The 14,556-nt window shown below is 46.7% G+C and overlaps 1 protein-coding gene and 1 long non-coding RNA gene across 2 annotated transcripts in view; both read right to left on the bottom strand.

The window, feature by feature from the left end:
* Nucleotides 1–8,861, bottom strand: part of LOC120052821 (sodium/potassium/calcium exchanger 1-like) — a 41,329-nt gene extending 32,468 nt beyond the window's left edge. Inside the window, exons 1-2 of the mRNA XM_038999997.1 lie at nt 8,012–8,861; nt 5,987–6,196 (exon numbers count right to left, since the gene is read on the bottom strand). Of these exons, the coding sequence (XP_038855925.1) occupies nt 5,987–6,196; nt 8,012–8,861 (1,060 nt within the window). The remainder of the gene's footprint in view (nt 1–5,986; nt 6,197–8,011) is intronic.
* A 3,649-nt stretch (nt 8,862–12,510) lies between these two features.
* LOC120048375 lies at nt 12,511–14,441 on the bottom strand. The gene is made up of 2 exons (XR_005477005.1): nt 13,818–14,441; nt 12,511–13,764 (listed from the first exon to the last, which is right to left on the bottom strand). It is a non-coding gene; the product is annotated as an uncharacterized LOC120048375 (long non-coding RNA).
* Between the last annotated feature and the right edge of the window lie 115 nt (nt 14,442–14,556).

Raw genomic sequence — 14,556 nt, 5'->3', positions numbered from 1 at the left:
GGAGAAGAGACACAGTCTGGTACAAGTCAACATGGCAGCCGTGAGTTGGGGAGGAGAAGAGACACAGTCTGGTACAAGTCAACATGGCAGCCGTAAGTTGGGGGGGAATTTGGGCAGAGGTCTTGGTTAGATGAAGAACATACACTACCGGTCAAATGTTTTAGAACACCTACTCATTCAAGGGTTTTTCTTATTTTTGTTTGACTATTTCCTACATTGTAGAATAATAGTGAAGATATCAAAACTATGAAATAACACATATGGAGTCATGTAGTAACCAAAAAAGTGTTAAGCAAATCAAAATGTATTTTATATTTGAGATTCTTCAAAGTAGCCACCCTTTCCCTTGATGACAGCTTAGTACACTCTTAGCATACTTTTCCAACAGTCTTGAAGGAGTTCCCACATATGCTGAGTACTTGTTGGCTGCTTTTTCTTCACTCTGCGGTCCGACTCGAAACCATTCAATTTGGTTGAGGTCAGATGATTGTGGAGGCCAGGTCATCTGATGCAGCACTCCATCACTCTCCTTTTTGGGAAAAATAGCCCTTGCACAGCCTGGAGGTGTGTTGGGTCATTGTCCTGTTGAAAAACAAATGATAGTCCCACTAAGCCCAAACCAGATGGGATGGAGTAACGCTGCAGAATGCTGTGGTAGCCATGGTGGTGAATTGTGCCTTGAATTCTAAATACATCACAGACAGTGTGACGCGGCAGGTAGCCTAGTGGTTAGAGCGTTGGACTAGTAACCGGAAGGTAGCCTAGTGGTTAGAGCGTTGGACTAGTAACCGGAAGGTAGCCTAGTGGTTAGAGCGTTGGACTAGTAACCGGAAGGTAGCCTAGTGGTTAGAGCGTTGGACTAGTAACCGGAAGGTTGCAAGATTCAATCCCCGAGCTGACAAGGTAAAAATCTGTCGTTCTGCCCCTGAACAAGGCAGTTAACCCACTGTTCCTAGGCCATCAGCGAAAATAAAAATGTGTTCTTAACTGACTTGCCTAGTTAAATAAAGGTTAAATAAATAAAAAGTGTCACCAGCAAAGCACCACCAAAGCACCTCCTCCTCCTCCATACTTTACGGTGAGAAATACACATGCAGAGATCATCCTTTCACCCACACCACGTCTCACAAAGACACAGTGGTTGGAGCCAAAAATCTCCAGTTTGGACTCCAGTCCAAAGGACAGATATCCACCTGTCTAATGTCCATTGCTCGTGTTTCTTGGCCCAAGCAAGTCTCTTCTTATTATTGGTGTCCTTTAGTAGTGGTTTCTTTGCAGCAAATCGACTTCGAAGGCCTGATTCACACAGTCTCCTCTGAACAGTTGATGTTGAGATGTGTCTGTTACTTGAACTCTGTGAAGCATTCATTTGGGCTGCAATTTCTGAGTCTGGTAACTCTAATGAACTTATCCTCTGCAGCAGAGGTAACTCTGGGTCTTCCTTTCCTGTGGCAGTCCTCATGAGAGTCAGTTTCATCATAGCGCTTGATTGTTTTTGCGACTGCACTTGAAGAAACTTTCAAAGTCTTAAAGTAATGATGGAGTGTCGTTTCTCTTTGCTTATTTGAGCTGTTGTTGCCATAATATGGACTTGGTCTTTTACCAAATAAGGCTATCTTCTGTATACCACCCCAAACCTTGTCACAACACAACTGATTGGCTCAAATGCATTAAGAACTAAATAAATTCCACACATTAAGTTTAAGAAGGCACACCTGTTAATTGAAATGCATTCCAGGTGACTACCTCATGAAGCTGGTTGAGAGAATGCCAAGAGTGTGCAAAGCTGTCATAAAGGCAAAGGATTTGAAGAATCTCAAATATAAAATATATTTTGATTTGTTTAACACTTTTTTTGGTTACTACATGTTTCCATATGTGTTGTTTCATAGTTTTGATGTCTTCAACATTATTCTACAACATAGAAAATAGTAAAAATAAAGAAAAACCCTTGAAAGAGTAGGTGTTCTAAAACGTTTGACCGGCAGTGTAGATCACTCATCTTCTGGATAGCAACAGAGATGTATTGGCTGTTCAGATGTGTAGGAGGAGACTCAGCATAGGAGAAAGGGTTAAATAGCAGTACTTGTGTGAATGTGTTCTTTGTCTTATGCAGCTGTATGACCCAGTAGGGGAATAAACGTAAAAATGTTTGTGGCCTGCTGGAGGTCATTTTGCAGGGCTCTGGCAGTGCTCCTCCTTGCACAAAGGCGGAGGTAGCGGTCCTGCTGCTGGGTTGTTGCCCTCCTACGGCCTCCTCCACGTCTCCTGATGTACTGGCCTGTCTCCTGGTAGCGCCTCCATGCTCTGGACACTACGCTGACAGACACAGCAAACCTTCTTGCCACAGCTCGCATTGATGTGCCATCCTGGATGAGCTGCACTACCTGAGCCACTTGTGTGGGTTGTAGACTCCGTCTCATGCTACCACTAGAGTGAAAGCACCGCCAGCATTCAAAAGTGACCAAAACATCAGCCAGGAAGCATAGGAACTGAGAAGTGGTCTGTGGTCACCACCTGCAGAACCACTCCTTTATTGGGGGTGTCTTGCTAATTGCCTATAATTTCCACCTTTTGTCTATTCCATTTGCACAACAGCATGTGAAATTTATTGTCAATCAGTGTTGCTTCCTAAGTGGACAGTTTGATTTCACAGAAGTGTGATTGACTTGGAGTTACATTGTGTTGTTTAAGTGTTCCCTTTATTTTTTTGAGCAGTGTATTTGATACCATTCCACTGATTCCGCTCCAGCCGTTACCACGAGCCCGTCCTCCCCAATTAAGGAGCCACCAGCCTCCTGTGGCGTTGAAGTAGGTAGGTGCTATTTGTTTCTACTGGTCTGGACAATCATTCCCTGCTACAGCTTTGTCTGCCAAAGAATATATAATGAAACACAGAGAATGGATATTCAGATGACTGTGACGAGAGATATACGGTGACTGGCACCAGGTGTGTGATTTAGCTGAATAATACGGTCCTCCAGTGTGACAATGACAAACTGATGGTTGACATTACTTTACATCTCATCAGCATTACATCATCCCCGTCCCCCGTCCTGTCCTCCCCCTGACCCATGCTCCCCTACGCTGGGCTCTGACACCTGGGATCCTTTCAGGGATTCAGTCCCAATCATCAAAGGCTGCCGAGTCTGGCTGCCACACAAACACACACACTATGACCTGTACAAAGAGCTGGATGGATAAACACAGGCTCTGATGACAGTCCAGTGAATCAACCAGTCCATGTCTCTCATGGACTGGACCAGAGAGGGTCCTGGGTGATATTGTCTCTCATGGACTGGACCAGAGAGGGTCTGGGTCCTGGGTGATATTGTCTCTCATGGACTGGACCAGAGAGGGTCTGGGTCCTGGGTGATATTGTCTCTCGTGGACTGAACCAGAGAGGGTCTGGGTCCTGGGTGATATTGTCTCTCGTGGACTGGACCAGAGAGGGTCTGGGTCCTGGGCGATATTGTCTCTCATGGACTGGACCAGAGAGGGTCTGGGTCCTGGGTGATATTGTCTCTCATGGACTGGACCAGAGAGGGTCCTGGGTGATATTGTCTCTCATGGACTGGACCAGAGAGGGTCTGGGTCCTGGGTGATATTGTCTCTCATGGACTGGACCAGAGAGGGTCTGGGTCCTGGGTGATATTGTCTCTCATGGACTGGACCAGAGAGGGTCTGGGTCCTGGGTGATATTGTCTCTCATGGACTGGACCAGAGAGGGTCTGGGTCCTGGGCGATATTGTCTCTCATGGACTGGACCAGAGAGGGTCTGGGTCCTGGGTGATATTGTCTCTCATGGACTGGACCAGAGAGGGTCTGGGTCCTGGGTGATATTGTCTCTCATGGACTGGACCAGAGAGGGTCTGGGTCCTGGGTGATATTGTCTCTCATGGACTGGACCAGAGAGGGTCTGGGTCCTGGGTGATATTGTCTCTCATGGACTGGACCAGAGAGGGTCCTGGGTGATATTGTCTCATGGACTGGACCAGAGAGGGTCTGGGTCCTGGGTGATATTGTCTCTCATGGACTGGACCAGAGAGGGTCTGGGTCCTGGGTGATATTGTCTCTCATGGACTGGACCAGAGAGGGTCTGGGTCCTGGGTGATATTGTCTCTCATGGACTGGACCAGAGAGGGTCTGGGTCCTGGGTGATATTGTCTCTCATGGACTGGACCAGAGAGGGTCTGGGTCCTGGGCGATATTGTCTCTCATGGACTGGACCAGAGAGGGTCTGGGTCCTGGGTGATATTGTCTCTCATGGACTGGACCAGAGAGGGTCCTGGGTGATATTGTCTCATGGATTGGACCAGAGAGGGTCTGGGTCCTGGATGATATTGTCTCTCATGGACTGGACCAGAGAGGGTCTGGGTCCTGGGTGATATTGTCTCTCATGGACTGGACCAGAGAGGGTCTGGGTCCTGGGTGATATTGTCTCTCATGGACTGGACCAGAGAGGGTCTGGGTCCTGGGTGATATTGTCTCTCATGTACTGGACCAGAGAGGGTCCTGGGTGATATTGTCTCATGGACTGGACCAGAGAGGGTCTGGGTCCTGGGTGATATTGTCTCTCATGGACTGGACCAGAGAGGGTCTGGGTCCTGGGTGATATTGTCTCTCATGGACTGGACCAGAGAGGGTCTGGGTCCTGGGTGATATTGTCTCTCATGGACTGGACCAGAGAGGGTCTGGGTCCTGGGCGATATTGTCTCTCATGGACTGGACCAGAGAGGGTCCTGGGTGATATTGTCTCATGGACTGGACCAGAGAGGGTCTGGGTCCTGGATGATATTGTCTCTCATGGACTGGACCAGAGAGGGTCTGGGTCCTGGGTGATATTGTCTCTCATGGACTGGACCAGAGAGGGTCTGGGTCCTGGGTGATATTGTCTCTCATGGACTGGACCAGAGAGGGTCTGGGTCCTGGGTGATATTGTCTCATGTACTGGACCAGAGAGGGTCCTGGGTGATATTGTCTCATGGACTGGACCAGAGAGGGTCTGGGTCCTGGGTGATATTGTCTCTCATGGACTGGACCAGAGAGGGTCTGGGTCCTGGGTGATATTGTCTCTCGTGGACTGGACCAGAGAGGGTCCTGGGTGATATTACAATGGGCTTTTCTAGTATTTGCATTTCCTGATAATTATTATTTTTTGGTAGAGTCTGTCTGTCTGTCTGTCTGTCTGTCTGTCTGTCTGTCTGTCTGTCTGTCTGTCTGTCTGCCACTCTGTCTTTCTACCTGCCTGTCTGTCTTTCAGCCACTCTGTCTACCTACCTGCCTGTCTGTCTGTCTGTCAGCCACTCTGCCTACCTGCCTGTCTGTCTGTCAGCCACTCTGTCTGCCTACCAACCTGCCTGTCTGTCTGTCTGTCTGTCTGTCTGTCTGTCTGTCTGTCTGTCTGTCTGTCTGTCTGTCTGTCTGTCAGCCACTCTGCCTGCCTGCCTGTCTGTATGTCTGTCAGCCACTCTGCCTACCTGCCTGTCTGTCTGTCAGCCACTCTGTCTGCCTACCAACCTGCCTGTCTGTCTGTCTGTCTGTCTGTCTGTCTGTCTGTCTGTCTGTCTGTCTGTCTGTCTGTCTGTCTGTCTGTCTGTCTGTCTGTCTGTCTGCCACTCTGCCTGCCTGTCTGTATGTCTGTCAGCCACTCTGCCTACCTGCCTGTATGTCTGTCTGTCAGCCACTCTGCCTGCCTGTCTGCCTACCTGCCTGTCTGTCTGTCTGTCAGCCACTCTGCCTGCCTGCCTGTCTGTATGTCTGTCAGCCACTCTGCCTACCTGCCTGTATGTCTGTCTGTCAGCCACTCTGCCTGCCTGTCTGTATGTCTGTCAGCCACTCTGCCTACCTGCCTGTATGTCTGTCTGTCAGCCACTCTGCCTACCTGCCTGTATGTCTGTCTGTCAGCCACTCTGTCTGCATACCTACCTGTCTGTCTGTCTTTTTGCTTCACCAAAACTGCCTGACAAAGTCCCAACAACTCTACCAACCTTCTTGGGTTCCTTCTCCTCCTCCTCCTCTGGCATGATGATCTTCACGATGCTCTTGTGTTTGTTGATCTGCGTCTTGACGAAGTGTTCGATCTGCACGTTGAACTTCATGAAGCAGACGTAGGCCACGTAACCCGACACCAGCATTACGCTCTCCCACCACATGATGGTGTTGTCCAAGAAGAACACGATCAGCATGATCAGATCTATGATGGAGGAGGAGGGAGAGGAGGAGGAGGAGAAGGGGGAAGAGGAGGAGGAGGAGGAGGGGGAGGAGGGGGAGGAGAGGGAGGAGAGGGAGGAAGAGGAGGAGGAGGAGGGAGAGGAGAGGGAGGAGGAGGAGGGAGAGGAGAGGGAGGAAGAGGAGGAGGGAGAGGAAGAGGAGGAAGGAGGAGAAGGGAGAGGAAGAGGAGGAAGGAGGAGAAGGGAGAGGAAGAGGAGGAAGGAGGAGGAGGGAGAGGGGGGGAGGAAGAGGAGGAGGGAGGAAGGAGGAGGAGGGAGAGGAGGGGGAGGAAGAGGAGGAAGGACGAGGAGGAGGAGGGAGAGTAGGGGCAGGAAGAGGAGGAGGGCAAGAAACGTGAGAACATGATAGTGTTGAACACGATCAGCATGATCAGGTCTAAGAGAGAAGAGAGGATGAGTCCAAAATGGCATCCTATTCCCTATATAGTGGTACTACTATAGACCAGAGCCCTATTCCCTATATAGTGGTACTACTATAGACCAGAGCCCTATTCCCTATATAGTGGTACTACTATAGACCAGAGCCCTATTCCCTATATAGTGGTACTACTATAGACCAGAGCCCTATTCCCTATATAGTGGTACTACTATAGACCAGAGCCCTATTCCCTATATAGTGGTACTACTATAGACCAGAGCCCTATTCCCTATATAGTGGTACTACTATAGACCAGAGCCCTATTCCCTATATAGTGGTACTACTATAGACCAGAGCCCTATTCCCTAGACAGTGGTACTACTATAGACCAGAGCCCTATTCCCTATATAGTGGTACTACTATAGACCAGAGCCCTATTCCCTAGACAGTGGTACTACTATAGACCAGAGCCCTATTCCCTATATAGTGGTACTACTATAGACCAGAGTCCTATTCCCTATATAGTGGTACTACTATAGACCAGAGCCCTATTCCCTATATAGTGGTACTACTATAGACCAGAGCCCTATTCCCTAGACAGTGGTACTACTATAGACCAGAGCCCTATTCCCTATATAGTGGTACTACTATAGACCAGAGCCCTATTCCCTAGACAGTGGTACTACTATAGACCAGAGCCCTATTCCCTATATAGTGGTACTACTATAGACCAGAGTCCTATTCCCTATATAGTGGTACTACTATAGACCAGAGCCCTATTCCCTATATAGTGGTACTACTATAGACCAGAGCCCTATTCCCTATATAGTGGTACTACTATAGACCAGAGCCCTATATAGTGGTACTACTATAGACCAGAGCCCTATTCCCTATATAGTGCACTACTTTTGACCAGAGTCATATTCCCTATATAGTGGTACTACTATAGACCAGAGTCCTATTCCCTATATAGTGCACTACCTTTGGCCAGAGCGCAAAAGGGTTCTGCGGCTGTCACAATAGTAGAACCCTTTTTAGTTCCATGTAGAACCCTCTGTGGAAAGGGGTTCCCCGTGGAACCCACAAGTTTTATCCTATGGGGACAGCTGCAGAACCCTGTTTGGTTCTAGATAGCACCTTGTTTTCTGAGAGTGTATGTACCTATATAGTTCACTATACGGGGAAAACTATAGGATGCAATTGACCAATTTCAATGGGATGGACTGTTGGCTCCAAGGTAAGCACCCTTTAAAGTACGTACTTCCCCCAACATTCCCAGGTTTCCCAGAAATCCGGGACGGAGGATTCCAGATGTTCTGCTTATTCCCTCCTGATTCCGGAAGTCTACAAACCGGGATTTCTGGTAAAACCTATTATTCTCTACCTATTATCTGTAAAATGATGATATTGTGTTTATTACCTATGATGTAGAAGGAGACGTCTCTGAACAGGGGCCACCAGGTGAGGTGGAGCATCTCCCTGGAGAAGATGGCACACATCCCGATGACAAACAGGATGTTAAACACCGCCGACCCCACGATTGTCCCGATGCCCACGTTGCTATGGGAGATGAACACGCCAATCAGAGAGGTGAACAGTTCGGGTGCGGAGCCTCCTGCAGCCATGAAGGTCGCCCCGGCAACGTCGTCGGAGATGTCGAGCTTCACGGTGATGACGCCGAGCGCCGGGACGAAGAACTCGTCACAGACGATGGCGAGGGAGACGAACATGTAGACCATGCCCAGAATGTGGAGGGTCACCCAGCCCCGCCTCCTCTGGTCCACCGTGAACAGGTCCTCTGGGTACTCTCCCTTCCTGTGGGGGACGTCTCCAGGGATACCCGGGGAGGTGGTGGTGTTAGGAGGAGGGGGGGTGGGAGGAGGTTCAGTCGGAGGCTCGGGTTCAGGGTCCTCTACGTAGATACAGTGCTTAATGTCCGTCCTGTTGACAGTTATCACCATGACGTCATCCCCCTCCAGCACAGTAGGAGCCCTGGTGATGACGTCATCATCATAGCTCTCTGTTAGGCTAAAGGGGTTAGAGGTCACCACCTCTCGTGTGTCTACCTCCAGAACACTACTACTATCACTACCGCCCCCTTCCTCTGGGAGTGCTGTCCCAGGATCCTCCTCTGCTGCGGCCTGGCGGGCCACCCATGGCTCCTGCAGCCGGGCCTTGAACGTCACGGTGTAGACGCAGCACAGTAATACACCACAGAGGAAGAAGAGGATGCGACTCCGGTTGAGTCTCCGTCTTTGTGGTAAATGCATTGTTCCCCGCTGCCAGAGTGGTCTTGAATCCCACTGCGGATTATTAGGCCCGTGTCAGATGCATGGTTAGGCTTATGGGAACAGGTCCAGTAGCATTAGTTGGCCAAATAATGCAGTTCAGCGAGCGGTCAGCACACATCTTCAGCACAGTCTGTTTTAATGTCATAGTCCTGGCATGATGTCCCAGCGCCAACCTATATATATAAAAAAGTGGGGGGGGAAATAAATCCATGATTCACTCAGTTTAGACTACGATGCAAAACTCATGTCATACATTTGACATAATGACGTAATAAAATAATAATAAAAAACACTACTGGACTATTATAAGGGCGCGTTCACGTGAAGGGAGTCGCAGGAGCGCGCAGGATGGGGATACAGCCACCTGTTACTATGGCTACATAATTGCAGGTACTCTGCTCTCCGAAGGGCTGCACAGATTAAATGACACGTGTAATGAAATGCAGAAAATGTAGTTAATGTACAAATGACAATTTAAAAAAAAACAGCGAATAAACTAGAAAATATAATTATGTAGGCCCCTACTTTTCATTGACGTGCGCGGGTCATGAACGTGCTGATATGCGCTCCTCGAGTCGAGACAGCATAAGCGATATGATTCATTCCAAATGTTCAACCAACCATTTCATTTTCTCGTGTGTATCCAGGTGGGTCGGGTGAAAATTAAGAAACGAAAATAATGATCCATTTAACTGAATTTCGTGGTTGAAATTCCAGGCAAGAAACAGTGCCCGATATGGAGTCATTGACAAGTATCCTAGGCTTCCACAAGGTCAATGACGATTATTGTAGCTTAAATCCTTTCTCTGTAAAACATCTGTAAACCATACTTAACCCTTTTTCAATTGTTAATAAAACGTACCTTTAATCGCTGAGTTGTTGTGATAGAGGTGATCTAGACGCGAGCTCTCTCTCCAGCTGTGTGCGCTAACGTAAAGGGATTGGGTTGAGAGATGCTGACTCTAGTTTTTGGTGAGCAGCTACAAGGGCGCACCGCAGGATGACAGCTCACACCTCCTCTCCACGGCTCAGCATAATACCTGCAGTCTTTTAAGAGGATTAGGCGAGGTGTTCACACAATCTCTCACATTCTCACGAACACGTTTAAACTGCTTCAAATTCAATGCATTCCTATTCATTTTGTTCATCACCCGCCAAGTGCATGCAGTGTCTCCAACCACCAACGCTGTGAAAAACCCAAAACCATGTCTGCGCGCTGAAGTGGAAGGAGGGTTGTCAAGGCATAATTACAATTCTGAAGAGTTATCCTTTATGCACACAGACAGACAGACAGGCAGACGGAAAGGCCGACAGGCAGATATACAGGCAGAAAGGCAGACAGGCAGATATACAGGCAGATAGGCAGGCAGACAGACAGATAGGCAGGCAGATATACACTCAGGCAGGCAGACAGACAGGCAGAAAAGCACAGGCAGAAAGACAGATAGGCAGGCAGATATACACTCAGGCAGGCAGACAGACAGGCAGAAAGACAGGCAGAAAGGCAGACAGATATACAGACTGACAGACAGGTGTGCAGGCAGATAGGCAGACAGATATACAGACTGACAGACAGGTGTGCAGGCAGATAGGCAGACAGACAGGCAGGTGTGCAGGCAGATAGGCAGACAGATATACAGACAGACAGGCAGGTGTGCAGGCAGATAGGCAGACAGGGTTTGGTGATGAGAGGAAGGTGAGTTATTTAGGCAGACAGACAGACAGGTGTGCAGGCAGATAGGCAGACATATATACAGACAGGCAGGTGTGCAGGCAGATAGGCAGACATATATACAGACAGGCAGGTGTGCAGGCAGATAGGCAGACATATATACAGACAGGCAGGTGTGCAGGCAGATAGGCAGACATATATACAGACAGGCAGGTGTGCAGGCAGATAGGCAGACAGATATACAGACTGACAGACAGGTGTGCAGGCAGATAGGCAGACATACAGGCAGGGTTTGGTGATGAGAGGAAGGTGAGTTATTTAGGCAGATGCCTTCCTTTAGTGTTGAGACATCCCACTACAGCTAGGCATGCTGAAGAGGTTATTATGAGGAGATAAAGGACACCTATATAAAGGGGTTATTACGGGGAGATAAAGGACACCTGTATAAAGGGGTTATTATGAGGAGATAAAGGACATCTATATAAAGGGGTTATTATGAGGAGATAAAGGACATCTATATAAAGGGGGTATTATGAGGAGATAAAGGACATCTATATAAAGGGGTTATTATGAGGAGATAAAGGACACCGATATAAAGGGGTTATTACGAGGAGATAAAGGACACATATATAAAGGGGGTATTATGAGGAGATAAAGGGCACCTATATAAAGGGGGTATTATGAGGAGATAAAGGACACCTATATAAAGGGGTTATTATGAGGAGATAAAGGACACCTATATAAAGGGATTATTATGAGGAGATAAAGGACACATATAGAAGGTCAGCAATCCCGGAATCGCCTCTTCACTGTTGATGTTGAGACTGGTGTTTTGCGGGTACTATTTAATGAAGCTGCCAGTTGAGGCCTTGTGAGGCGTCGGTTTCTCAAACTAGACACTCTAATGTACTTGTCCTCTTGCTCAGTTGTGCACCGGGGCCTCCCACTCCTCTTTCTGGTTAACGCCAGTTTGTGCTGTTCTGTGAAGGGAGTAGTACACAGCGTTGTACGAGATCTTCAGTTTCTTGGCAATTTCTCACATGGAATAGCCTTCATTTCTCAAAACAAGAATAGACTGACGAGTTTCAGAAGAAAGTTATTTGTTTCTGGACATTTTGAGCCTGTAATCAAACCCACAAATGCTGATGCTCCAGATACTCAACTAGTCTAAAGAAGGACAGTTTTATTGCTTCTTTAATCAGGACAAGTTTTCAGCTGTACTAACATAATTGCAGAAGGGTTTTCTAATGATCAATTAGCCTTTTAAAATGATAAACTTGGATTAGCTAACACAACGTGCCATTGGAACACAGGAGTGATGGTTGCTGATAATGGGCCTCTGTACACCTATGTTGATATTCCATTTCCAGCTACAATAGTCATTTACAACATTAACAATGTCTTCACTGTATTTCCAATCAATTTGAGGTTGTTTTAATGGACAAAAAATGTGCTTTTCTTTCAAAAACAAAGACATTTCTAAGTGACCCCAAACTTTTTAATGGTAGTGTATATAAAGGGGTTATTATGAGGAGATAAAGGACACCTATATAAAGGGGTTATTATGAGGAGATAAAGGACATCTATATAAAGGGGTTATTATGAGGAGATAAAGGACACCTATATAAAGGGGTTATTATGAGGAGATAAAGGACACCTATATAAAGGGGTTATTAGGAGGATAAAGGACACCTATATAAAGGGGTTATTATGAAGAGATAAAGGACACCGATATAAAGGGGTTATTATGAGGAGATAAAGGACATCTATATAAAGGGGTTATTATGAGGAGATAAAGGACACCGATATAAAGGGGTTATTATGAGGAGATAAAGGACACCGATATAAAGGGGTTATTATGAGGAGATAAAGGACACCGATATAAAGGGGATATTACGAGGAGATAAAGGACACCTATAAAGTTTTTTTTGCTCTTTTCATAAATAACTACAGATATTCACTTTATTTCACACAACTTTATTGGTTATTATAATATCACACATTATAATTTATCCTTCAACCATTCAAAACCTTTTAATAAAACACATGATTCCAGACAGTAATCCTCTTCCCTTAATTCTCTAACAATGTCCATTTCCCTGAGGTTCTGGGCTCTGACTGGTTCTCTTTGTCTGTTTCGATGACAGGAAGTGTGCAAGAGCACACTCTAGGAGAAGTGTGGAGAGTCAGGACGCAACTCTAACCATGTCATCAGACACAGATCAGTGAGCCTTTGAACAACACAGCAACGATGGCATGATGGAGATAGTAGATATCTTGGGGATTATAACATCACTGGAGAATAACAGTAGCTTTACATCCCAGAATGCAGCTTGATTCTATACTGCATGAGAAGATATCTTGGGGACTATAACATCACTGGAGAATAACAGTAGCTTTACATCCCAGAATGCAGCTTGATTCTATACTGCATGAGAAACACTGTTGGCATACAAAAGTTCATTTAGGAATAAAGCAATATTTAAAATTTAAAAAAATCCAATGCAGGCGTTTTATGTCAATATCAAATCATTTCTGGGTAACAATTAAGTACCTTACTGTGATTTTAATTAAAATGGTCAAAAATAAACAAAAAGTAGATTCTTAACAACAGGCAATTTCTCAAGCAACAATTTAGGTAGGTCTGTCTGGGGAGTGGTCTGAGTGGGGAGGGGAAAACTGATAATGTGCTGTTATTGGCAGAGGGGTTTAGAACTCTCTTTCTTATTGGTCTATTAACTAATTCACCCCATAGTGATGTCACCGTGGAAGGCCATAACTCCATCCTGCCAAAACAGGCTGAAATGTCAGTCTTTTCAAACAACTCTTACACTAAAAGGACATTTTGATAATGTTCACAATTTCACAGTGTTATTCCAACCTCACAGTGTGGAAATATATATAAATGTATATTTCTGATGCACTGGGCCTTTAAAAAAACAACTTATAACAAAACAAGTTTTCATTTCACTTCCTGAATTCAAAGTGAAGGCAGGTCCATTATGAGGATTACAGTAGCTGCAAAATGGTGTTCAGAAAATACATAAGTTGTTAAGTCTGGCCAAGAGACGCTAGAACCGTTTATAGTACGGCTCCTTCAATACTAACAGTACAGTATGACATGTATCTGTCAATACTAACAGTACGACATGGATATAAATCAGAAAGAGGGTATGAATTGAATGCACTTGTTTGTGTTAGAGGAGGTACCTCTGATGGACAGACTGGGTGAGGAAGATGAGTGTGTCTGTTAGAGGAGGTACCTCTGATGGACAGACTGGGTGAGGAAGATGAGTGTGTCTGTTAGAGGAGGTACCTCTGATGAACAGACTGGGTGAGGAAGATGAGTGTCTGTTAGAGGAGGTACCTCTGATGAACAGACTGGGTGAGGAAGATGAGTGTCTGTTAGAGGAGGTACCTCTGATGGACAGACTGGGTGAGGAAGATGAGTGTGTCTGTTAGAGGAGGTACCTCTGATGGACAGACTGGGTGAGGAAGATGAGTGTCTGTTAGAGGAGGTACCTCTGATGGACAGACTGGGTGAGGAAGATGAGTGTGTCTGTTAGAGGAGGTACCTCTGATGAACAGACTGGGTGAGGAAGATGAGTGTCTGTTAGAGGAGGTACCTCTGATGGACAGACTGGGTGAGGAAGATGAGTGTCTGTTAGAGGAGGTACCTCTGATGGACAGACTGGGTGAGGAAGATGAGTGTTTGTGTTAGAGGAGGTACCTCTGATGGACAGACTGGGTGAGGAAGATGAGTGTCTGTTAGGAGGTACCTCCACAGGAAAAGGAGAAGAGGAGGATGTGGTTGGTTGTTTATCAGTGGAGGAGAGAAGAGACAGGACAGAGGAGAGGAGAGGAGAGGGGAGGGAGGAGAGACGAGAGGACAGGACAGAGGAGAGGGGAGGGAGGAGAGACGAGACAGGACAGAGAGGGGAGGGAGGAGAGACGAGAGGACAGGACAGAGGAGAGGAGAGGGGAGGGAGGACAGAGGAGAGG

This window comes from Salvelinus namaycush, chromosome 1 (genome assembly GCF_016432855.1).
Source record: "Salvelinus namaycush isolate Seneca chromosome 1, SaNama_1.0, whole genome shotgun sequence".
NCBI lineage: Eukaryota > Metazoa > Chordata > Actinopteri > Salmoniformes > Salmonidae > Salvelinus > Salvelinus namaycush.
The sequence above is the reverse complement of the archived record's forward strand: the minus strand, read 5'-3'. Positions and strand labels throughout refer to the sequence as shown.